Below are 26,292 nucleotides of genomic sequence, written 5' to 3' on the forward strand. Positions count from 1 at the left end.
ATTACCGTGATACTTATGCTTGCTTACTAGTCACAATTCCCCCCATGCTTGCCGATTACAGTCTCTATGGCCTAGCATCCTTTCCAGGTTACTGCCATCACTGCTTCTGGGTAGGTGACCACATTGGAGAGCCACATCACCTGAGGGGAGGCTCCATGCAGACCCCCAGAACCGTCATGTAGCCTCTGGAGGAATGCCCAGATTTTCCCTTAAATATCCCAGACTAGTCTGAGAATGTAAGACAGTTTTTGAGGTGTTAACCCGCTGCCTTCGCAGATCACAGGTGCTCTGATAATAAATGCTTATTCTATGACCCAACTCCTGAGTCGATCTCTTGACTGAGCCACACAGGCAGCAGGAGCCTTGGACTTGTTTGGTCTCCGGTTTCAATGGTATTTGCATTTTTTCCTTTTCTGCAATAAAAAAATAATGAGGCTATAAATCTTTATAAGCAACAGTTGCTAAATTCTACACAGGTCAAAACTTCCAGACTGTCATATCACAAAGTTCACTCTAACAATGGGGGAAAGGGAGGTAAAGAACACTTGTTACATGTTGGCTGTGTGCCAGGTTCCTTATGAGTCTCCATACTCCTCTACAATACGTGCTGTCTCATTTAATTTTCACAACTTCCCAAGTGGGTCAGTAATATTATTATCATTTTATAAATTGAAGAAATTGAGTTCCACAATCACACACAGGTCACAGCTGGTATGAGACAGTTAAGATTCAAACCCAGAGCTGTCTGGTTCCAATGCTCATGTATTTCTCCCCCATCCTATGCTGTGTCTTTAATAAGAACTTCCCAGAGAGCAGGGATCCTGTAAGTGAATTATGGAGACAAATTTGGAATATCATATTGAGGGCTAGATTATGGATAGTTTTAGATGTCAAGAAATTTGAGTATAACTGTCGTGCGGGGTGGCCTGCGGGTTCTCTGCTCCCGCTCCCCACATAAGAACGCAGGATATGGTGAGGCCAAAAAGGAACACCCACGGAGCCATAGGTAGGGGAGTCATACCACTGTGGTCTCACTGGAGGCTGGGTTCACCGGACGTGCGACCTGCTGTCCGCTTTTCTGCCAACCGACCAACTCGACTCTCCTCCACTCTCCTCGATTCTGCTCCTCTGCTCTCCTCCACTCTCCTCCGTAGCCGCAGCAGTTATATTAGCTGCTAATTGGCTAACTGGCTACAGCTGACGGCCAATCAGCCACAGCTGACAGCCATCTACTACCCGAGCCAGCACCTTTCCATGTGAGGCTGAGAGCCTGTAAACTACTTTCTGGGGCTCTGTCCCCACAATAACTTAAAGAAAATCATCAATGACAAGGAATTTAAATTATCATTTGGGGAATAACTTATTAAAAATAACACTTAACGAAGAATCTGGTAATTGTATGTAGGATGGACTGAAACAGTAAGAGATGGAATAGATAATAATCATTGGGGGATGATGGATGTTCTGAGTAATCAGTCTACCCAGTAATTCAAAAATGCTCTCAATTGTCAGTTGAGAACACCTGGCTAAGAACCAGTATTCTCTATAGGTTATGCAACATTTCACCTGCTCTGACTAATGAAAATTAAATGCATTTGGAACAGAAATCACATATATATGTAGATGAAGCACATGATGAGCTCTTATTTGACCTTGGTTTATGTAAATGACCACAAGAAAGGAAGAAAATCTGGATTATAAAAGGAAGGTAAGCATCATCAGTTAGTCTCTTCAGGCTCAGATTTTGAAAATGAAGGACGTTTTACTAATGACCTTTCTGGTTTTTATTAGTTCTCCAGGTTGGGCAAAAGATAGGCACTACTACATAGGCATTAAGGAAACCACTTGGAACTATGCTCCTACTGGTAAAAATATGCTCAATGGAAAGCCATTTTCCAAAGATCAGTAAGTAAGACCTCTGCACTGAAAATTTTACTATCAGAAGCAAAAGTTGGTAATTGTTACTCATCGAAAAAACGCTGAAGAAGAATTTCTCATGATTGACCCTTTAAGGGGACATTTGCTATTAGGACCACTTCCTTTGTTTGTCGTTTGTTTGTTTGTTGTTGTTTTAGTATAAGAATGGCATGGAAGACAGATATTAATATAAATAAGAAATTATTCCTTCATGGGATTGTCACCACTCTTGCCCTTGTGACACATTATTTCAGGGGTCATGTAATTCTGTGTTATCAGTGATTTTTGTTTAAGTGGTGCTCTACGTGTAAAACAACAATTTTCTTTCTGATATTGAGTGTATGCCAGAGACTGTGAAATTGCAGCTTTTTGACTTCTGTCTTCAAGTAATAAGAAGGGGGACATCTAGAGATTACGCATATAATTTCCTGTTTATTAGCCAAACTGCCCCCAATTCTACCAACAAATCCACAGATGTATTTAAATGTGTAAATGACTCTAAGTTATAAGAATTGATCTAATGCTTGAGAACTAAAGTAACATCAATGAGAAAACCTTTTGTAGTACAATGAATTTGGTAAGTCTTTTAAACTAAAATGCCACGTGTATTACTTGCTACTTTTTATTTGGCTGCAACACCTTTTTTGACTTCTTTCCCAATTTCTCCAGGTCTGAGTTTTCTCTATCAAAATTAGGTTGTAAAGCTTCTTACTTCCAATTTCAGTTTAGTCAACACTTCTTTCTTTCCAGTCAAATTTGTTAAAATTCTCTCTTTTATTTTTTACAGAGAGTTTCAGTCCCAAAAATATCTGCAACGTGGCCAAGATAGGATAGGATCTGTTTATAAGAAGGCTTTGTATTTTCAGTATACTGATGATACATTTCAAAGGATCATTAAAAAACCATCCTGGTTGGGATATTTAGGTCCGATAATTAAAGCGGAGACTGGAGACTTGGTTTATGTACATGTGAAAAATTTTGCTTCAAGGATGTATAGTGTTCATCCTCACGGAATCACCTACACTAAAGAAAATGAAGGTAAGTGGATCATCTCTCTTTATATTCCTGAACTTTTGCTTGTAGACAGTATGAGCCCAATGCTTCAGGAAAAGCAAGGTAACGATGAACTGGGCATCATTATGGATAAGAGTAGTTTGGGGTGAATGCAGAGTCTTTCTTCTGATGTCTTTAATGTTAATATCCAAGACAGTCTTTTTTTTCAGTTTCTCATCTTGAATGAGTGACCACTCTTTTGTTATTCCTGGGAAAGAAAACACACTTTTCATTCACACACACAAAAATTGTTTTTGTAGGAGACACTCATGAGCCAAATGTTAGTTGGCAGAAATGCTGTTCTGCCCCTATTTCATTTCATTTCCTAGTGGATGAGGATTAGTCTCTTGGAAAACATCTGAGTCAAGAAATATCACTACTTTCCAGAAAGTAGTTCCTTTTCCTACACATCTACACTCACAGCTGCCTGATGACACAGTGGGAAAAAAAGGGAAGAGAAAGCAAACAAATAGGGTTTTGTGTTCAGCATGGAGTAGGAGGGTCCCAAAAGATGTATAAATGATGAGAGGTTGGCCATAATTCAAAATGTTCTATTGAATGAAAAAAATATTTTGCCTAGTTATCAGGATTCCAGCCTCAAAAGTTTGAGATCTGAAGTAAAACTTTAGAAGAAGAAAGAAAGGAAAGCAAGGACCCAGATTCAGGGGAATGTAAGCTATGCAGAGGGCCACTTTTGGACTACTTGGAGGTAACATGGATGCCTGTTGATGCCACAGGTCCCAAGTGTGACTTGTGGTGAAGAAAATATGGAGGGAAACTCAGGAGCTTAGATCTCTGCATTCAAGATACAGGGACATAGTAAGTGTACAATATTTGTGGACTCTATATCAATAAAGGTGATGATAGTCTGTTAATATACTGCCCGCTCATCCCAATTTGGTCTACAATGTGGCCGAGGTGGGTATTCAGGTGGAAGCCAACCAAGGGGGATCTAGGGAGACAGGAGGCAGGAGAGAGGAAAGGAGAAATGCACACCTTACTCTGAAAATACAAATTAACATACGTTCATTGCTTAATGAAGAGAGTATGAGTCACATTCAAAATAGTGTTGTCAATGGTAGCTGTGACCACAGTGTAGATTGTGTTTTCTAGGTGCTCTCTATCCTGATAATACTACGGGCCTGCAAAAGGAAGATGACCGTCTGGAACCAGGGACGCGGTATACTTACAAGTGGTTTGTGGAGGAAAAGCAGGGGCCTGGCCCCAATGACAGTGACTGTGTGACAAGGGTTTACCACTCCCATGTAGACTCTGTAAGAGATGTGGCTTCAGGACTCATTGGACCAATGCTGACTTGTAAAAGAGGTAACATATTTTTTAAATTTCATTGTAGCAGTTGGGTCAACCAAAATATGCGGGGTGTCCCTCACCTTCGCAATAGAATTTTGCTACTATCAAATGAGCTCTATTTTCCTGCCTTGCCCTTGGTGGCCTAGCAAAAGTAAAGTTGCCATGTTGGACTCTGAGCACTAGGTGGCGATCTTGAATACAATGCCTCAATTCAAGTCCAGTAATGCATGTTGATCACTAGGTGGTAGTCAAACCTAGTACACGCCACTTCAGCCATCCTCACACAAAATTACTGCCACCTTGCTCTCTCCTACAGAGAAGTGATCAGCAGAGTGGAGAATAGAGGCTGTCTGCCTGTTCCTTGCATGATTGGTTCCTTAGGTTCTGTCTGTGGAGGTGCACGATTTTACTTTCATATTAAGTTGAATCAGTTAGAATTATCAGCTTATTTTATAGCAGAAATAATTATTGCAAAGAGGAAATTTTGCTGTTTTTGTTTTTTGTTTTGTTTTGTTTTGTTTTAGGCACACTGGATGGAGACACTGAAAAAAATATCGACAAGTCATATGTTCTGTTGTTCACTTTAACTGATGAAAACAAGAGCTGGTATATCGATGACAATATTAATACGTACACTAAATCCGGCCAAGTTGATGCTAGTGATCTTGACTTCCAGGGGAGCAATGTCATGAGAGGTAAGATTTAAAAAACTTTCTCATTTATAATGTCTGATAAGTCTAACTTCTGTGATCCTACTTAGTGATTTCCCTTTGCTCAAGTTTGTGTACTTGAATTTGTATTTTTCAGTTTTTCTCTCAAGATACACTGGTTGACAGTCAAGGCATCTATTAAATCCTGCTGATTTCCAAAGTCAACTCTTGTAGATTATGCAAATTGACACTGAGGTGTCTGTAATGAGGAAATGCATAGAATTGATACCCTGTGGTCCTTATCTACCATGCTTCATAGGTTAATTTGCATTTGTTTTCAGCAATTAATGGATACATGTATGGAAATCTGCCCAACCTCACCATGTGTGCTGAAGACAGGGTCAGGTGGCATTTGGTTGGCATGGGTAATATTTCCTCTGTACACTCCATCTATCTCCAAGGACAAACTCTATTCTCTCGGAATCACAGAAAGGATATCATTACCGTCTTCCCTGCCTCACTGGAGGATGCCTTCATGGTGGCCAAGGGCCCTGGAGAATGGATGCTGGGCTGTCATGTATATGGTAGGGATTGACTACTTTTACATAATACAGGGTCAGAGAACTTCCAAGGTTACAACCCGTTACAAATGTCTCATCTTCCAAATGTAGATACTCATATCTAGGGAGGTGATAGGATTGCCTTTTGGAAAGTCATAGACAGGTCAGGACTGGAATGCTTTTATTATTTTTTCTTTTTCCTGCAAAATTAAGTCCTGTATTTGTTTGAAGCACAAAGCTTAAAATTGTTTAAATGACAAGCAAAAATAAATATATACAAATGTTGATGATAAGTACATCATTTAATATACCATTTACATAATCAAGACATAAAATACCAGCATTCAAAAATAAACACTGCTTGCAAATGAACAAAATGCAATTAATCTTGAAACGTTGAAAATTTCATATTATGTAATCTATTTTAAGTACAATCTTAAATAACATTATATCAATGGATTTATTGTCGAAACACATTTATTTTTGTGCAATTTTCTCAGCTCTTTCAACACCTATACTGCTCAGGGAGATGATGAGGAAGAATTAAAAACTGGCCGCAAATATTTTTCTCTGATTCCTTCATCCTCAAATAATCTGGCCATTGCAATTATTTTATTAATGCTTCTATTTTTATTTCAAATAAATAATTTCCAGACTTCCTTTTTTTTTTTAACTTCACCAATTACCAGGCATACTTACCTTGATCATGTGTTTATCTTTTTCTCTTTCTCTCTTTTTTTTTAAATTAAAGTTTATTGGGGTGACAACTGTTAGTAAAGTTATGTAGATTTCAGGTGTACAATTCTGTAATACATCATCTATGTATAACATTGTGTGTTCACCACCCAGAGTCAGTTCTCTTTCCATCACCATATATTTGATCCCCTTTACCCTCATCTACGACCCCCTTTTCCTCTCCCCCCTTCCCCTCTAGTAACAACTAAACTATTGCCTGTGCCTATGAGTTTTTGTTTCTTCATTTGTTTACCTTGTTCTTTTGTTGTTTTCAGTTTTATATCCCACATATCAGTGAAATCATATGGTTCTCGACTTTTTCTGTCTGACTTACTTCATTTAGTATAATAATCACAAGATCCATCCATGTTGTTGCAAATGATACTATTTCATCTTTTCTTATGGCAGAATAGTATTCCATTGTGTATATATATATCACATCTTCTTTATCCATTCATCTATTGAAGGACACTTTGATTGTTTCCATGTCTTGGCCACCGTAAATAAAGCTGCAGTGAACATTGGAGTGCATATATCTTTACAGATAAATGTTTTCAGATTTTTTGGGTAAATACCCAGGAGAGGGATTGCTGGGTCATATGGTAATTCTATTCTTAATTTTTTGAGGAACCTCCACACTGCCTTCCATAAGGGCTGCACCAGTCTGCATTCCCATCAACAGTGTATGAGGGTTCCTTTTTCTCCACAGCCTCTCCAACACTTGTTATTATTTGTCTTATTGATGATAGCCAATCTGACTGGGGTGAGGTGATATCTCATTGTGGTTTTTATTTGCATTTCTCTGATGATTAGTGATGTTGAACATTTTTTCATATATCTATTGGCCATTTGTATGTCTTCCTTGGAGAAATGTCTATTCAGGTCCTCTGTCCATTTTTTAATTGGATTGTTTTTGTTGTTGTTGTTGAGTTATATGAGTTCCTTATATATTTTGGATATTAACCCCTTATCGGAGGCATTGTTTGCAAAAATCTTCTCCCATTCTGTTTGTTGCTTCTTTATTTTGTTGATGGTATCTTTTGCTGTGCAGAACCGTTTTAGTTTGATATAATCCCATTCATTTATTTTAGCTTTTACTTCCATTGCCTTTGGAGTCAAATTCATAAAATGCTCTTTGAACCTCAGGCCCGTAAGTTCAGTACCTATGTTTTCTTCTATGCACTTTATTGTGTCAGGTCTTATACTTAGGTCTTTGATCCATTTTGACTTAATTTTGGCACATGGTGACAGATAGCAGTCCAGTTTCAGTCTTTTGCGCGTGGCTTTCCAATTCTCCTAGCACCATTTATTGAAGAGGCTGTCTTACTTCCATTGCATGTTTTTGGCTTCTTTGTCAAAAATTATCTGTCCATATTTATGTGGGCTTATTTCTGGGTTCTCAATTCTATTCCATTGGTCTGTGTGTCTGTTTTTCTGCCAATACCATGCTGTTTTGATTATTGTTGCCCTGTAGTACAAGCTAAAGTCAGGAAGTGTGATACCTCCAGTATTGTACTTTTTTCTTAAGATTGCTTTGGCTATTTGGGGTCTTTTGTGGTTCCATACAAATCTGATGATTTTTTGTTCTATTTCTTTAAAAAATGTCATTGGGATTTTGATGGGGATTACATTAAATCTGTATATTGCTTTGGGTAATATGGCCATTTTAACTATGTTGATTCTTCCAATCCATGAACATGATCAGTCTTTCCATTTCTTTGTGCCTTCTTCAATTTCTTTTAAAAATGTTGTATAGTTTTCAGTGTATAGGTCTCTCACATCCTTGGTTAAATTTATTGCTAGGTATTTTATTCTTTTTGTTGCAATTGCAAAAGGAATTGTGTTTTCTTTTATTTCTTTTTCTGAGATTTCATTGTTACTGTGTGAGAATGCAATGGACTATATTTATATATAGCATCACGTCATCTGCAAAAAGTGACAATTTAACTTCTTCATTCCCAATTTGGATGCCTTTTATTTCTTTCTCTTGCCTGATTGCTCTGGCTAGGTCTTCCAATACTACGTTGAAAAGCAGAGGTGATAGGGGACATCCCTGTCGTGTTTCTGAACGTAGAGCAAAGGGCTTCAGTTTTTCACATTAATTATGATGGTAGCTGAGGGTTTGTTATATATGGACTTTATTATGTTAAGGTATTTTCCTTCTATACCTATTTTATTGTTTTAATCATATATAGATGTTGTATCTTGTCAAATGCTTTTTCTGCATCTATTGATATAATCATATGATTGTTGTCCTTTATTTTGTTTATGTGGTGTATCACATTGAGTGATTTATATATGTTGAACCATCCTTGTGCCCCGGGGATGAACCACACTTGGTCATGATGAATAATCTTTTTAATGCATTGTTGTATTCGATTTGCTAGAATTTTGTTTAGGATTTTTGCATCTGTATTCATCAGAGATATTGGTCTGTAATTTTCTTTTTTTGTGTTATCCTTTCCAGGTTTTGGTATCAGAGTAATGTTGGCCTGATAAAATGAGTTAGAGAGTATTGTCTCTTCCTCAATTTTTTTGGAAGGGTTTGCGTAGGATAGGTATTAGGTCTTCTTTGAATGTTTGGTAGAATTCACTAGTGAAGCCACCTGGTCCTGGACTTTTGCCTTTGGGAAGGTTTTGGATGACTGATTCAATTTCGTTACTGGTGATCCGTCTATTTAGATTTTCCAGTTCTTCATGATTCAGCCTAGGAAGGCTATATGTTTCTAAGAACTTGTCCATTTCTTCTAGGTTATTGAATTTGGTGACATATAGTCCTTCATAGTATTCTTGGAAGATCCTTTGTATTTCTGTGGTATCCATGGTAACGTCCCTGATTTAATTTCTGATTTTTTTTTTTTTTTTATAATTTCTGATTTTGTTTGTGTGTTTTCTTTTTTCTCTTAGTGAGTCTAGCCAAGGGTTTGTCAATTGTATTAATCTTTTCAGAGAACCAGCTCTTTGTTGCATTAATTTTTTCTGTTGTCTTTTTGTTCTCTGTTTCATTTAGTTCTGCTCTGATTTTCATTATTTCCTTCCTTCTGTTGACTTTGGGTTTCATTTGTTCTTCTTTTTCTAGTTCTTCCAGGTATAACATGAGGTTTTTTAATCTGGGATTTTTCTTGTTTCTTGGGATAGGCCTGTAATGATATAAATTTCCCTCTTATTACTGATTTTGCTGCATCCCCAAAATTTTGGTAGGATATATTTTCTTTCTCATTTGTTTCTATGTATCTTTTGATCTCTCCTCTTATTTCTTCTTTGATCCAATCATTCTTTAAAAGTATGGTGTTTAATCTCCACATATTTGTGAGGTTTCCTGATTTCTTTTTGCAGTTAATATCCAATTTCAAAGCCTTGTGATCAGAGAATATGTTTGGTGTGCTTTCAATCTTCTTAAATTTGCTGAGGCTAGTTTTATGTCCCAATATATGGACTATCCTTGAGAATGTGCCACTAGGAAAGAATGTATAGTCTGATGTTCTAGGATGAAGTGATCCATAAATGTCAATTATGTCCATTTCATCTAATGTGTCATTTAGGGCTGATATTTCTTTATTTATTTTCTGTCCATAGCTTTCAATAATATATTTAGGTCCCCTACTATAATTGTGTTTTGGTCAATTTCTCCCTTTAATTCTATTAGTGGTTGGTTTGTATATTTTGGTGCTCCCTGATTGGAAGCATAAATATTGGTGACTGTTATGTCTTCTTGTTGTATAGTCCCCTTTACCATTATGAAATGCCTATCATTGTCACTTGTTACCTTTTTTATCATGAAGTCTGTTTCATCTGACATAAGGATGTTACGTCTGCTTTTCTCTGAATACCATTTGCTTGGAGTATCAATTTCCACCCTTTTACTTTGAGTCTGTTTGTCCTTGTAGCTGAGATGTGTCTCTTGGAGACAACATATGGTTGGGTTTAGTTTTCTGATCCAATCTGCTATTCTGTGCCTTTTTATTGGTGAGTTCAGGACTGGAACACTTTTAACTCTGTGTAATAAACCCTTTTAGGAATATAGGGATTTTTGTTGTTGTTGTTTTTATGAAGAAAAGGTTTACATTAATTAGCTTGTGAGCTTTACAAGAAACCTGAGCATCAGACTGAGAAGGTATTATTACAGTTTTTTGTGTTTTTTTTTTAATTGAGAAAGTAAGTTCTATGAGGTTAAAAACTTGCCCAAAACCTTTTAAGAAGCTCAGCGAGGAATTTTGTAGTACCAAATACAGTTGACCGTTGAACAAATGGGAATTAGGGGCACCAACCCCCCTTGCAGTCAAAAATTTGGGTATAACTTTTGACTCCCCCCCAAAAATTAACTACTAGTAGCCTACTGTTTATCAGAAGCTTTACCAATAACATAAACAGCCAATTAACACACATTTTGTATCCAGTATGTATTATATACTGTGTATTCTTACAGTAATCTAGAGAAAATAAAATGTTAAGAAAATCATAAGGAATAGAAAATGCGTTTACAGTACTGTACTGTATTTATCAATACCATAAGTTTACATCGTCTGTTTATAAAATGAAAAAAATCCGGATATAAGTGGACCCGCACAATTCAAACCCAGGTTGTTCAAGGGTCAACTGTAATTTTAATCCAGTACTCAGAAAACCTCATTATTTTAGTTTATTTCCCTCATGAATCACACTGTCCATTGAATAATAGGCTGGTTAGCTATGAAGTTATTTAGTTATTGATCTTTTCTATTCTTAAATACACCAAACTCTACATATGATCATGTAAATGTTTTATTTGTCAGTCAGAAAATGTGACTGTTATTAGAACTAAAGAATTTAAGTTTTTTTTTTTGTTTTGTTTTTTTACAAAAAAAATGGGGTTTACTTCTCTGGCCAAAACCTTTCTTTTTTTCAAGTCCCATATTTTGATTAACATCATGTGTCAATTAATTATTTAAACAGCTAAGCAACAAGTATTTATCAAGATTTCTTGTGTGTTGTGTCCCTCCCAGGGCCATGGGAAAGGGAGAACCACACATAGAAATAAAAATACATAGCTATGTTTTGTTTTACATAAGTAGATCACACTGCATATAGTATTCTGCTGCTTGCTTTCTTCACTCATCAATATGTCTTGAGATCTTTTCCATGACTTTCCCTATTTATTTAACTTATTTTTTAAACTGTTATATAGATTTTCATATTTGGGATGTATCCTAGTTTATTTAACAATTTGTCTACTAATAGACATTTAAATGGCTTTCACTTTTTTGGTTGATTAACAGTTATAGTTAACACCTTTTTATTTGTATATTTTTTATGCATGGGCAAACATTTTTCTTGGATAACTACCAAGAAGTGAAATTATATATTGGGAGGGTTTTTGATTTTAAGAATGCTGCCAGATTGCCTTCCAAAAGGTCTGTACTAATTTACACTCCTGTGAAATCAAAACACAGAACTGATGCCCTCATGAAAATTTACCTGCCTTGATTTTTCTACTGCCTGCCAACAGTTAATCTAATAAACCAACTAACTCATTAGTGACCTGGTAGCAATTTTATACCCACAAGGGAAGACTTTTTGGCTAAACAGACTCTCAAATTCTTCTTGGTAGGCAGTTGCCATCTTTATCTATGAGTTGGCCCAATGCTGGGTGTCATTCTCCAGTAATATCTATGTTCCTCTAACATTCATTTTTGCATCTTGGTTTTTGTATTTGTATCATACATTTTGGCTTTTTTACACAAATTCCATAAATAAAATACCTCAGATTTGTCAGAGAAAGGGGGAGTTGCAATATTGTTGGCTAAAATTATATATATATATATATATAGATAGATAGATAGATAGATAGATAGATAGATAGATAGATATAGATATATAGATATATAGATATATAGATATATATTACAAAAAATGTTTTAATAACATTCTCTGCTTGGGTTTACTGCTTTTCAGAGCCTATGAAAGCCTTTTTCAATGTAAAGAATTGCCAAAAACCTTCAGCAGATTTTACTGCGACAGATGTTATGCATTACTATATTGCTGCTGAAAATATATTTTGGAACTATGCTCCAACTGGTATAGATTTCTTCACTAAAAAGAGTTTAACGGCAAAGGGAAGGTAATGATTCAGTAATTGAAATATTTATGGTTAAAGAAAGACAATTGAAGTTTTTCATAATCCAGCTCCTCCTAGAAAAATTGAGGCATCTTATAATAAAAAGATACTGATTAAATAAAGGTAGAAAAATAATTATGCCAATAATTGGGGGAAAATTGAGCCTCAGGATCATTGCCACACAGTTTTTCTCTAAATGTTTTGGCAGCCAATGCAAAGGAAAACATACTGCCCACATTTTTCCTAGCACTAAATTTTAAAGTGGGTTTGTTTTATAATTATGACATTTAACAACATAGTGGATAATGTTATCAATAGCAGTTTCACAAAAATCCAGAAACGTTCCTCATGTGTAATTTATACTTAGATCTAAAGGCAATTAAATAATTTCCTGTGACATCCTTAAATCATATAATTTTTTTTTACTCAATAACACTTATGACTGTATTACCAATTGCTATATTAATGACCAAAAAGTAAGACTGAAATACATTACTGCTGCATCAGTATTTAAAAGTGCACAAAAAGTTTTTCTGATAGTCCCATTGCTAGATTATATTTACTTATTTGAAGTTTATAGGAGTTTTAATCCTTCTGGTCTATGGACTGAAAGTTATATGTCAGAAAATATCAAGTTCTACAACCACCAAAAAATAATATTTTCATAGTATTTATTTTTGTCTAATTCACTCACAAAGAATTTAAAAAACTAAAAATGTTATATCAAGTGAATATTTTCTCTTCTTACATTTTAACTCATCAATGAATTATTTAACCTGTGTAATGGAAATTTTATATTAATCTTGAGAAGAATATCTGGGATTATAGTAAAAAGTACATTCACAATTAGGTCCAACTCTCATTTTATATTGACAAAAGTAAGTACGAATCAATAATTGATTTTTGGGGGGCTTGCTTGATTCTCCTGGCTGTGAAATATTATGATGTATTAGCACTGCAAGTCACCGATTCATTGGTAGGCAACACTTTTTCTCAGGGGACTCCATTTTATTTTCTTAGAATAAAAAATGAAGAATGACGTCTCTCATCTTAATATTCTAGTTTCTTTGTACATAGCTGTTTTAAAAACAGTGTTTATTACTACCTGCCTGAAAAGAAATCAGATATTATGTCTTTTTGATTTTTATTCCAATAGAAAATTTGTAGATAAACTACAGGTAGACAGACATACTAGATACACACGCTTAGACAAAAGATTGCAAAGATATGGATGGGAAATGTTAACAATGGTTATGTATAGATGGTAGGATTATGAAAATTTTACTTTGTTACATTTTTCCTTATTTTTCAAATTTTCTACAATGAGCACGAATTACTTTTATAAATAAATTACAAGTACTTTAAAACAGATGTATGTAGATTCTAGCTTTCTTTTCACGTGATGACTAAATTTAAAAGTTCTTTGTGTATCTACTTTCTTTACACAGTGAATCCCAGAAATATTTTGAACAAGGCCCAACGAGAATTGGAGGAACTTACCAAAAACTAGTTTACCGTGAATACACAGATGCTTCCTTCCAAATACAGAAGGAAAGAGAAGAGCACCTTGGAATCCTTGGTAAAATTCTATTCATAGCTTGCAAGATTATAAATACAATTTATACAGATTCTATGTAATCAAAAAAGGTATTCACCTACCCACAGTTTTATTGATTTTAGCTGTCATCTTATAACCTTATGAAAAACAACATATTCCCATTCACCCGATTTTAAACTACATTATTTTGACCTTATAAATCCAATAATATTAATATATTCATGTGATCCAAGGTGACTTTCTAAGACCCAAATCATTTAGACCTCTTGCAGTTGGGCACATTTCTGGTTCAAGGAAAACCTTACCCAAGTAACATAACTTGACAATTGCATTTTGAAAATCAAGGACAACTACTAACTCGGTTGGTTTCTAGGCCCTGTCATCAAGGCAGAGGTAGGACAGACCATCAAAGTCACTTTCTATAACAATGGTCCCCTGCCACTCAGCATTCAACCTCAGGGACTGCGTTACAGCAAAGACAACGAGGGCACATTCTACAAAACACCCGGAGGAAGTAAGTAGAACTCAAGAGAGGTCCAAGCAAGCCATCCTGCAATATAGTGTCAGGAAGAAAATACAACTTCTCCTAAAATCATTGTGCAGCCCACTTTTTACATCATAAACAGCTCTGTGTACTTACTGTGGCAAAGTGATTCCTTTGGCCCCTTTTAACTGTCACCCAAGGTGCTGCAAGGTAAGCAAGACATGGTTCTTGCTCTCAGATCTCACAGTCTAGACTAGGGTACTTTTGGTCATAGGTCCTATTTTACAAATGTTTATTTCTTACTAGGCACCCCTCCAGCCTCCTCACATGTAGATCCTGGCACAACATTTGTCTATACATGGCAAGTTCCACCAGATGTGGGTCCTACCTCCACGGACCCCAACTGCCTGACCATGTTATACTACTCCTCAGTCAATGGGACAAAAGACGCAAACACTGGCCTTGTAGGGCCTCTCCTTGTGTGCAGAAAGGGGAGTCTTAGAGAGGATGGCAAACAGGTGAGTCACAGGACCTGTGTCCAGGTGTGCCCGGGTGAGGGGGTGCCTGAGACAGAACCACAGAAGAAAGGCACTGTGGCAGCCAGCGTCTTGCGCTTAGGTGAGCTGGTACCTCCCACTTCTAGTCTTTCCTCAGCTCCAGACCTGTGTGTTCCTCTGCCCAATGAGCACCCGCTCTGCCATGTTCCACAGACACCTCTAATTCCCTTGACTTTTAACTTTTCTTCTCCCTCTGGACAGCCACAACCTGTCCCTCCAGCCTATAAGTCTTTTCCTCTGCTCTGTAGCATCGGTCACCAAATCTCCAATACCATTGCCTTATTCTAGAGCCATCATCTCTGTCTGAATTCCTTGAACCTCTTAACTCCTGCCCCCACTCTCATCCTGGTTCAATATAGCTCCACATCCCTTCCTTTCAAATCCAATTACAGCACTCGCCACACTCAAAATCCCTCCACAATTTGTTGGCTCACAAGTCAGCACATCAGACCCTAACGATCCCTCCAGATTCATGCTGCCCTCTCTGCCAACAATGCACACACCGTTCTGGCCTTCCTGCACAATTAGCTCATTAGTCTCTGAGTAAGAAAGCTTAATTGACATCTCTTTGATTTTGCCCTTGTCTCTGTCTGAAATGGCCTTTCCTTACTGTTTTGCCGGCTAAAGGAGCAGACATTTTACCATAGTTCCTTGTGTATGTTTCTATTAAAGCCCTGTCCACACAATTATTTTTACTTGCCTGTCTCTCCCACTAGACTATATGTTGCTTGAAACCATACACACGGTTTTATTTATTTTTGTGTAACAACCACAGCCCTTCTGTGGCAGGTGGTAGGTGCTCAATAAATGCTTGATGAATGACTTTCCCTTGTTCCTCACTCACAAGTAAACTAATATCCAAATTCCTTTCTGCATTTATAATGCATGTGTAATAAAGCCTATAAACCCCTTACTATAGTTATATGTATAATTGAATATATAGTTTATTAAATATGTGACTATATATTTATATTCATCTATATAATAAAGTTATATAGAAGTCTTATAATTCTTATGTACATATAATTTTTATACTTTATACTAAAATATAAATATGTATACATATTTCATTTCTTAATAAACCCTAAACTAAACATGCAGACTTTCTGGAATTAAAAATATTTTATTTAACTTACTTTCTATAAAGCATCTTCTGAAAGGACACTATCTGTTATTATCTGATTATATGGTTTACTTTTATGAAGTTTCAGATGTAGGAATGCCCAGAGTAAGATCTTTATATGAAAACAGCTGTAGATATTTCTCCCAACTTCTTAGTTCTGTGATCAATTCATTTATGGCTTTATATAAAATGTCAATAACTGGGGAAAGTCAAATGATGAAATTTTCTAGAAGTATATAAATCCCTTGTATGGGAAATCCTGTATGCAAATCAGCCATTTGACTAGACTTTGAATATAGACCATCTATACTTTGTGTCTATTCTTTTTTCTGTTCTCATCCACAGAAGGGAATAGACAAAGAATTTTACCTACTTGCCGCAAAATTTGATGAAAATGATAGTTATCTCCTGGATCAAAATATTAGAACGTTTTTTACCACAGAGCCTAAAAACGTGAACAAAGAGGACCAAGACTTCCAGAACTCTAACTTTATGAATTGTAAGGGAATGTTTAATTTACAAGATAAATGCATTAAACAGTTATTTAATTTCACTATGCCCAAATAATTACAGATTGTTTAAGAGAAACGTACATTTCCCTCCCAATGGTCAGTTAATAAGTTTCATATTTCCTTTCAATACAATTTCCTAATATAAATATTATCTACTAAGGTGATTATGTTAAATTCAATTTACCAAATATTTACCAATGCCTTTTTGGTGCAATATATTGTTTAGCTATTATTAAATGTAAGACAGAATTTCATTCCTGTCTTATTCCTTTATTGACCAATTAATAGAGTGGGTGGGTGGAGTATTTGTTAAATTGGTCAGTTGGTTGGTTTTTGAAGAGTATAAGGTGTAGTAGACAATGGATTGGTCTAGAATCTGGAGACTTGGACTCTGGTCTTAACAGTTCCTTCCATTCATTAGCTTAATGACACTGCCCCTCTGGCCTTAGTTTTCTCAAATCTAGAAGGAAGGGATTGACTGGAACAATCTTGAGATCCTTCCATGAATGAACTGTTTTATGATTAGTTATTTGCTGAGTTTCAAGTGATGTTTAGTACCAGTAAATTAAATAATCTCGTCCTTGTCACAAATGTCTTGCAGCCATAAATGGATACATGTATGGAAATCTGCCCGGACTCGATATGTGTTTAGGAGACAACGTTTCATGGCACCTTCTTAGTGTGGGATCAAATTCAGACTTACATGGAATATATTTTTCAGGGAATACCTTCATTTCTCTAGGACAAAGGGGCGACACTGTATCTATGATTCCCTATACTTCCCAGACACTTTTAATGACACCTGATTCCACAGGTAAGTAATAGGTCTTCTCCTTCAGCCTGAAACATGTTTAAAGTATGAAAAACGTTGTCATTGTATGCATTGAATATTCTGTTTGTACAGAAAAAAATGAACTTATAATGCTTGGAAAATTTTTGCCCTGTTCCATTTAATTTATAGGAACATTAGTATATCATTTTTCTGTACACAAAAATCCCCCCAGCCTCTCCCAGTTTTCTCCTCCTGGGCTCCAGGTTCTAAATCAACCCACACTCCTCAAAAGCAGTGAAGATGTTTTGCAGTATTTGAATTTGCTTTCATTCAATTATCTGCCGTATTTCTTACTCTTCTGTGCATCTGTTTCTCAGTCCTTCATTCAGCTTTTACCTTTCCCTACTCCCTTCTGCCTTCCTCTCTCTACTTCTGTCATTGCTATCTTTACTATTAAGCAAATTTTTTTGCTGACAAATATTTTTCTTAAGACACCCCATATCAGAGAATTTTTATGGGGATCTGAAGAGCCAAGCCTCCACTTTAAAGCTAATACTCTCATTTGTAAAATAAGTATTATAATAATTTACAATTTACAGAAAGGAAGGCAATGACCAGATAAGATGAGATAGAGATAATAAAGATGTAGTAAAGTACCTGGCTTGTGTTAAGACTCAATAAAACGTCAGTTTCTTCTTTTATCCTGCAGATCCATCTTCACAAAAAACAAAACAGAACAAAACAATTCATCCATCTTGCTCAAAAGCTACTGACAGCAATCAAATACAGGCTACACAATATACCGTGTTTCCCCGAAAATAAGACCTAGCTGAAAATAAGATCAGCTCTAATGCGTCTTTTGGAGCGAAAATTAATATAAGACCTGGTATTATATTATATTATATTATATTATATTATATTATATTATATTATATTATATTATATTATATTATATTATATTATATTATATTATATTATATTATATTATATTATATTATATTATATTATATTATATTATATTATATTATATTATATTATATTATATTATATTATATTATATTATATTATATTATATTATATTATATTATATTATATTATATTATATTATACCAGGTCTTATAGTAAAATAAGACCAGGTCTTATATTAATCTTTGCTTCAAAAGATGCATTACAGCTGATTGTCTTGCTAGGTCTTATTTTCGGGGAAACACAGTACTAGTTACTCTATAAATACCATGGATTGGTATCAACTCTTTGTGATACCACAGATTCATTTGACTACATTTTCTACATTATAAAAATTATTTTACTTTTCAAACAAACAAAACCTGTGATTAAGAGCAACTAAGGGAAAAAAGGAAAGAGTTCTTTCTCCAATACTCTTTCTCTTCTCTGCTGTGTACATTCACTCAGTGGCAAATTATTGCCATCCCCCCGACCCACCCCCCGGCTTTTTCCTGTGCTTTCCTCTGCAAATATTTTCCTGAACTTAAAAAAAAAAAAAAGCCTGCTTTTATTCTCTTTTCTAAATAACATCAGCTGTAGTAAACATGTGGAGACATCTAGTACATATCAAGCACTGTGCTGTATGAGCATCATTTCCTGCTAAACAAATCCTCTTTCCCAAACCCTCTGAGTTGGAAGGTTTTGCTTCCTTGTTAGTCTCCTTGAATCTCATCCTCCATAAAAAGTAATAGCAACAACAGAAATATGTAAAGAGTTGAAAGAGAGAGTTAGTGCTGATGAGGGTAATACTAAGAAGCAGCTTCAGAATGTGATGGGCATAAAATTACCAAAATAAAAAAGACCACCAGAATTCAGGTGGAACTTACTGTTCTGAGCAAGGCTGGAGTTTTTTTGTTTGGATTTGTTTTTGTCATGGTCATTCGTTGGGGTTTTTAACATGTTAGGCTGATTCCCTTCCACTTCCTTTCTCTACCTCCACTGCTACCTCTCTGATCTAAGCCACCATCATCTCTCGTGGATGATTTTAACAGCCTCCTAAAAGGTCTCCTTCCTTCCATCTTGTTCACTCTAGTCTAATTCTCAGCAGAGCTGCCAGGGGTGCCCATATGTCACTCATGGACTCACAATCCCACAATGGCTCCCATTTCACTGGGTAAAGGCTACAGACTTTTCAGTGGTCCATAAGGGCCCACGTGACCCAGCCCTCCATTCCCCACTAATCTTGTCTCCTAGTACGCTTACCTTTGCTCACTCCACTCCCTGCACACAGACTTCTAATCTTCAAACACTCCAAGCAGGCCCTCAGCTTGGGGGATTTTGCTACGTGTTTCCCCTTGATCCAGCATTCACCTCTCATGAGTCTTTGCCCAAATGTCACCCTGCCATCAAGGTCTACCTTGATCATCCTATAAAATATTGCTCACTGCTCCCTTGAACCCCTTTTGTCTCCCACAAACTCCTAGAATTCTCAATCTTCCTCACACTGTTCTCCTTTTTTCTTTAATCCATAGCATTTATTATCTTTCAGCATACATAGAAGTTACTTACTATGTTATTGTCTGTCTCTACAACACCTTGCATATAAACTGTATGGGTAAGGATTTTCAACTACTTGATTCATTGATATTTCCCAAGTTCCTAGAAATATGCCTGGCATAAAGAATATACTCAATAAATATTTACCAAATTAATGAAAAAATTAATGAATTATCTTACTGTGCTTCTTTTGGGGGCTTATGTCTTATGAATGACTTCACAGAGAGAAAAGAATTCTGAATGCAATGCTTTATGCATTCTTTTTTTATTCACCTCTAGGAAATTTTGGCGTGGTTTGTCTGATTTCAGAGCCCTATCAAAACGGCATGAAAAGTACATACAAAGTGATGCAGTGTTCAGAGCCATATCCTGAGCAAACACAGGACCAGGAGAAAATTATCTATATCGCAGCTGAGGAAATTGTGTGGGATTATTGTCCTAGCAGGAAGTGGGAGAAAGAACTGAAACGTTTACAAAGAGAGGAGAAGTATGGTGATAATTTGTCTCTAATTGGAAAGGGTTCATTCTGTAGTTTTCCACTCCTTCCTTTCAGTGTGTGTGTGTGTGTGTAGTGTGTATATATTTGTGTTTGGTATGGCATGTGTGTGGACCATGCATGTGTGTGATGAGTGTGTGTGTGTGTGTGTGTGCGCGTGTGTGTTTAGGATACATTTAATTATAAATAACTTCAAAATTTGCATGTATGATATCTTCAATTACAAATCTTTCTAAATATCTACATAACTTCTTCTATGCTTTGTTTCTTCCTGTCTCTTTTCATTTCTCACATCCTATCTTCCTTATGTGTTTACCATCTAATCACATGACTTTGAGGTATAATAAAAGTAACTTCAGCTATACTTAACATTTGGAATCAGTCAGGTTTTTCTTTTGTCTTTATTTGTTTCCATCTATGTTCTTCTGAGAACTTCAAATTAAAGACACTGTTGTTGATTTTTTCTTTCTGTAAACTTTGCTTTCTTTCTTGATTTGCAATCTTACTACTCATTTATCAAAACAAAAATTTCATTTTGAAAACATGCTTTAAAGTATAGAGTGAATGTCTGACAATCTTACCAGAATGAATACATATTTTTAAAAAAGAAGAATTACTTTCCAAGGTAAAAATTGCCTCTAAATAGTAATAAATTACACTATTTCAAAAAGTTCTTCCATATGAGAATTTGTCTAATGGCTAAATTAACTAACTTTGTGGGGTTTTTTTTGTTTTTGTTTTCATTTTCTCAAAGTCAAACAAACATATTTTTGGATAGAACTGAGATATATCTTGGGTCCAAATACAAGAAAGTTGTATATCGTCAATATGATGATATCACATTCACACAAAAAACGGAGAGAAATGAAGATGAAAAACATCTGGATATTCTAGGTATTGATTTGCTATAAGATTGGTTTTGGGGTTTTCTTCTTCTTTAGCTGCTAGGATTGTTGCACACAGTGAGGATATTGTCAACTTCCGCCTTGACAGAGGCAAATGCCTATAATTCTAACTAATTTGCTTGCTGACAGGCACTTTTACTGGGAAAAAAAGGGATTCAAGTTTTGTTTAATAGAAAATAAAGAGACCATAGAAAGTTAGCACAGTCAGTTTCAGACTACCTGGCTTCCTGCACTCAGAACCCAAGAATTCTGGACCTGGGAGGGACCTTAGTAGTAGCTTTTCCAGATAATTTCATTGAAATTAAAATGAAGCCCAGAAACCCTGCTAGTAAGGAGGGGGACTTCTTTGTTTAAATTTAAGTGTTTAATTTAAAGCACTGGAGTGTTAAGATTTAATTTCATCTCTGTCCAAAAGTGAGGAAAATTATAACCGTTCTTCTACCTTTGACAGATCGGCTAGGAAACCTACAGGTCACCCTTGTGCACCCACCCACATGTATTAGGTTGGTGTAAAAGTAATTGTGCTTTAAAAGGTTAAACATAATTGCAAAAACTGCAATTACCTTTGCACTAACCTATTAACAGTTCCATAAGTCACACAGTATTTCTAGAAGTCACATGATGTTTTCATATATCAAATGGTATTACCTGAAGTCACATGTCATTTCCATATGCCCAGATCTTGTTTGGGTCTTGATATCTGTGTCTATCAAGGCCGTCTTGGTGGGGATCCTGAGAAGATGGATTTACATGCTGATGAAGGGAAATGCTTACTGTTTTGGCTCCTGTGGAGCTTGTCCCTATGAGACTCCTGGAGGGAGGTCTGTGCTATCCAGTTCCCACTGCTTTTAGGTGGCTCCCTATCTTTCATAACAGCAGGATGTCTGTTTTCTCTAAGATTCTGGCCAATGCACCAAGATAAATAACACAATATGACCTTCTAGATTCCATTTTATTTATACAAAAAAGGAAAACACTTTCTAGAAAGGGAAAGACAAGCATAGTGTTTGGGAAAGTAGAATTGCCATGGGGGTGGAAGAGGTGCTGGCTTTGGCTCACATCCATTGTCCACCATGTCTCTTCAGGTTCTGATTTTAGTAATTATAGCATAAGTTTGAAGAGAGTGCTTACTGCTTAGTTCATCTCAAAATCATCTGTTTCTGAATTTTTAGAGCCACTGATTCAATCTGCTTTAAAATAGAAAGAAGATTTATAACAAATTTTGTACCTTCAGTTCTTGGCCTAGGATGCAAGGGAGAAAGTAACATGAAGTGTTTAACCTGTGAGAGAGAAAATCACCCTAAGTCATAGAAAGGCAGCTCCTCCTAATCCTCTACTAGGGTGAAGGGGGAATGAATAAAAGGCTTAAATGATGAGGCTGTTCAAGAAAGAAAATAAAGTGCTCCATTGTTAAATTGTGTGTTTTTGTAGGCGTTAACTGATGCTCATCAAAATACGTTTTCTAGAGACAGAGCTTATAAAAATTCTAGATGACTTAAATTTTCCAGGTAACAATGATGTTTTATAATCAGCAATGATCCTCTTATTAAATGTGTTTGTGTTTCATTTGGCTGCATATTAAGGAAAAGGGTAAGAATAAGTCACTGTTTAAATCTTAAGAAGACAGATGACTCACCATTGAAAATAAGTAAAAATGATTTACACATTTTTCTTTTCTATATTTCCTAGGTCCTTTAATATTTGCCATCCCTGGTGAGACACTCCGAATTATCTTTAAAAATAAAGCCTCAAGACCGTATTCTATTTATGCTCATGGAGTGAAAACACACAATTCCACCACTGTTCTAACACAGCCAGGTAACTGCTTTGGTAGAAAGAAAAGCCCTCAAATTTTTATAGAGAACTATGGGGCTAATGTTCTTTCTCAAATACGGGTGTAATTCCAGATAAGAAAGACCAGCGGACTAGTAAGAAGGGCCTGAAGAATTTGGGAGAGAAGTATTCCTTTTGCAAGTTGAGTTTGTTTCTAGGAGGGGCGCACCAGAGGTAAAACTCCCCAGCATACATAATTTCTCCTCTAGGGCCATCTCCCTCCCACCTCTCCACCTGTCCAGTTGCCAGATATTCTTATATTCATTCTCACCAACTCAAGTACTAAAGTAGGAGTTGAGTAGCGTGTGAGGGAGGGGGCGGGAGTGAGAGTCAAGCTGCTAAGAGGAAGTGATGACCCACATGTATTAATATTTCTAAGGCATCACCACTATTGAGCATGCCATTCAGCATTTTCAACTCAGAAGGAAATGAAAACTTTTTAATATAAATGCCCAGGAAGCTGATTCTGAAATGAAGATTTGTGTGCAGGGAGTGCTCTTGGGCTCAACGGCAATGAAAAGATAGAGAGGAAGCAGAATTGGGCAGGGGGTGAAGTTGAGCAGAGATGCAGTCTTAATAGAAGTCACAGCCAAACCTACAAGAAATTCTGAAGATAAAGTTGCTCTCAGCTGTCCTGAGTTGGGGTAAGAGGGTTGGCCCTTTATGTGCCTGCATCAGTCTCCAGTTGCAGGCTTGGGCGAGGTGGCTCCCTTCAGCCAACCCTGTCTGTGAAGGGAGTTGACACCCAGTGGATCTAGTCCTTCATTCTTAAAAGGGCATCTGAGAGAAATATCCACAATGTACCCCATAGTTCTCCACCCAAACAAGTAGTTCTGGGAATTAAGGGTATCAAGGAAAGAGCCAAATTCAGAAAGGAAAGATTTGTGGGGCATAGGACTGAAGGTAGACTTGGATGGTGGTTGAAACATTCCCTTTGAATTTTGAAAACAGACAGTCCTATGGTACAACAGGAATCTCCCATCAAGGGAGTATGCAAGTCAGCGTTCAGTTCTGATGAGTCAGGAAAGGACCACATTACATGCATTCCAGAAATACTTCTATGCATCTGCTGTGCCCCACGCACAGTGTGGTGTGCTGGAAGGGGAGGATTAGTAAAATAAATTGTTAAAAATTTGGAAGCAGGGAGGCAGGGGATGAGATTGATTAGTGGAGAAGGAGGACTATGTGCTTGGGAAAATTCATTTAGCCTCTGGAAGTGGGGGATATAGGATTAGACAGTGAGGGGTGGGAGTAGGGGACCAAAAGAACTTGACCACTAGTGTCAAGAGAATTCAGATTCGGGAGGGCTCATGCAAATAGCTTTGGGGTGGGGAGGTGGTGCCTGTGATCTGTACATTGGAAGGTTCAGAGCTAGGATTCAGAACAAGTCTATCACATTTAAAAGCCTGAGTTCTCATCGTCACTACAATAAGTGTTTGTTGAGTGAATGAATGAATGAATGAATGAATGAATGAATAAATATTTAATGATTAACATTTTTCAATGGCAGAATCACTGTGAAGTTTTGATCCAGTAACCCTGAGAACAAAATAGCCAACATTGATAGTTACATTGATTTTGCCTTATGGCCCAGGTAATGCAGCTTCATTTGCATTATTTTGTCTAATCCCTGAATCCCCATTTAATGTACATGAGGAAACAGAAGCTCAGAAATATAAACACAGTGACTAAGATCACGAAGCTGGGAGCAGTAGAGCCAGAGCAAAAAAAGGAGGAATCTGCTGCCAATTATTTTTATAGCTTCAGGGTCTGTTCATTATCTGGTTCTCCATAAAGAAGTGTGATTTAAAAGATTTTATATAAATACACTGTATTTGCCTATTTTAGGAGAGACCCAAACATACCTTTGGCAGATCCCTGAAAGAAGTGGTCCTACCTCACAGGACTTTGAATGTATACCTTGGTTTTACTATTCTACTGTGGACATGGTTAAGGTAAACTTTAAATCAAATCTCAGTTTTTATCTTATCTCCTCTTAGAAATTATAATGGAAGGAAGAAGTTTATTTTTGTTTTTTAAAAATTTTGGTTCTATGTAAAGTTTCTGTTAAGTAACTTAAATACTGCTCAGCTTTTAATCCTATACAGATTTGCATTTTTCAAGAGCAAACTAAATTAATACATTATGCTCCCTTAAATTTATGACATTTTCCAAAATGTTACTGTGAATTGGAAAGCATGTATAATTATATAATAATAGCCTCTTGTTTGTTTCAGTGAGTAGGATTTGTGTAACAGAAAACAAAGTGTGGAATTTAAAAATTCTATGACTAATGAGAAATATATACATATTATATATTCTTTGAAAACCCTCAACTCTGGACTTCCAGTTTATTTGCATTAAAAAAAAAACAAAAAAAAAAAACAGAGTTCCTTTTTTGAACTTTTACTTATTTTGGCCCACTCTCTGCCTGGAACAAGAATTTACTCTGACATTCAACCCCAAAACAAAATATAAACAAACCGAGGCTCCCAGCTGAAGGTGGCTGTACAGGGCGGGGCTAAGGCCTCACAGGGGTAGAGGAAGGATCTGAGGCCTTTACACATCTTTGCCAACCAACTCCAGGGCCAGGGAATTCTGTTTTTTAATTAAATTTTCAAAAAAAAGAGCTAAATCCAGCGAGTAATGTATCTAACATCCCTTTCAAGAGTTGTTCTCTAAGCGAAATAAGTCAGACAGAAAAAGTAGATAACCATACGATTTCACTGATATGTGGTATGTAAACTGAAAACAACAAAAGAACAAGACAAACAACTGAAAGAACAAAAACTCATAGACACAGACAATAGTTTAGGAGTTACCATAGCGTAAGGGGGGAGGGGAGAGCGGGGCTCTAGAAGAGGGTAAACGGGGTGGTGAACACATAGATAAGATATAGATAATGTATTACAGAATTGTACACCTGAAATCTATGTAATTTTACTAACAGTTGTCGTCCCAATAAACTTTAAACAAACAAACAAACAAACAAACAAATAAATAAATAAATAAAATGTGGATAGTAATAGTGTTGTAAGGATTAATGGGATAGTCCATGTAAAACATTTAGTTCAGTGTTTTATTAGTATGTACTCATGGAATATTAGCTAACTTTTTTTTTCACTTACTGAACAGCTAAGAAAAATTCAAGATCAGAATGGCTGAGATCTGTGGTGTTTTCTCCCAAGTTTGTATGCTAGACTTCCTTTACAACTAGAATGTAGCCTGTG

General features: G+C 36.2%; 1 protein-coding gene across 1 annotated transcript in view; it reads left to right on the top strand.

The window, feature by feature from the left end:
- Positions 1-4,620: 4,620 nt before the first annotated feature.
- LOC109456502 (ceruloplasmin) overlaps positions 4,621-26,292 on the top strand; it is a 31,619-nt gene continuing 9,947 nt past the window's right edge. Inside the window, exons 1-13 of the mRNA XM_074333823.1 lie at positions 4,621-4,677; positions 4,806-4,976; positions 5,273-5,515; positions 12,158-12,323; positions 13,769-13,899; positions 14,252-14,392; positions 14,669-14,880; positions 16,388-16,541; positions 17,156-17,368; positions 20,108-20,315; positions 21,079-21,218; positions 22,919-23,047; positions 24,911-25,017. Coding sequence (XP_074189924.1) covers positions 4,647-4,677; positions 4,806-4,976; positions 5,273-5,515; positions 12,158-12,323; positions 13,769-13,899; positions 14,252-14,392; positions 14,669-14,880; positions 16,388-16,541; positions 17,156-17,368; positions 20,108-20,315; positions 21,079-21,218; positions 22,919-23,047; positions 24,911-25,017 — 2,046 coding nt within the window. The 5' untranslated portion in view covers positions 4,621-4,646. The remainder of the gene's footprint in view (positions 4,678-4,805; positions 4,977-5,272; positions 5,516-12,157; positions 12,324-13,768; positions 13,900-14,251; positions 14,393-14,668; positions 14,881-16,387; positions 16,542-17,155; positions 17,369-20,107; positions 20,316-21,078; positions 21,219-22,918; positions 23,048-24,910; positions 25,018-26,292) is intronic.

Source organism: Rhinolophus sinicus, linkage group LG01 (genome assembly GCF_036562045.2).
Source record: "Rhinolophus sinicus isolate RSC01 linkage group LG01, ASM3656204v1, whole genome shotgun sequence".
Taxonomy (NCBI): Eukaryota; Metazoa; Chordata; class Mammalia; order Chiroptera; family Rhinolophidae; genus Rhinolophus; species Rhinolophus sinicus.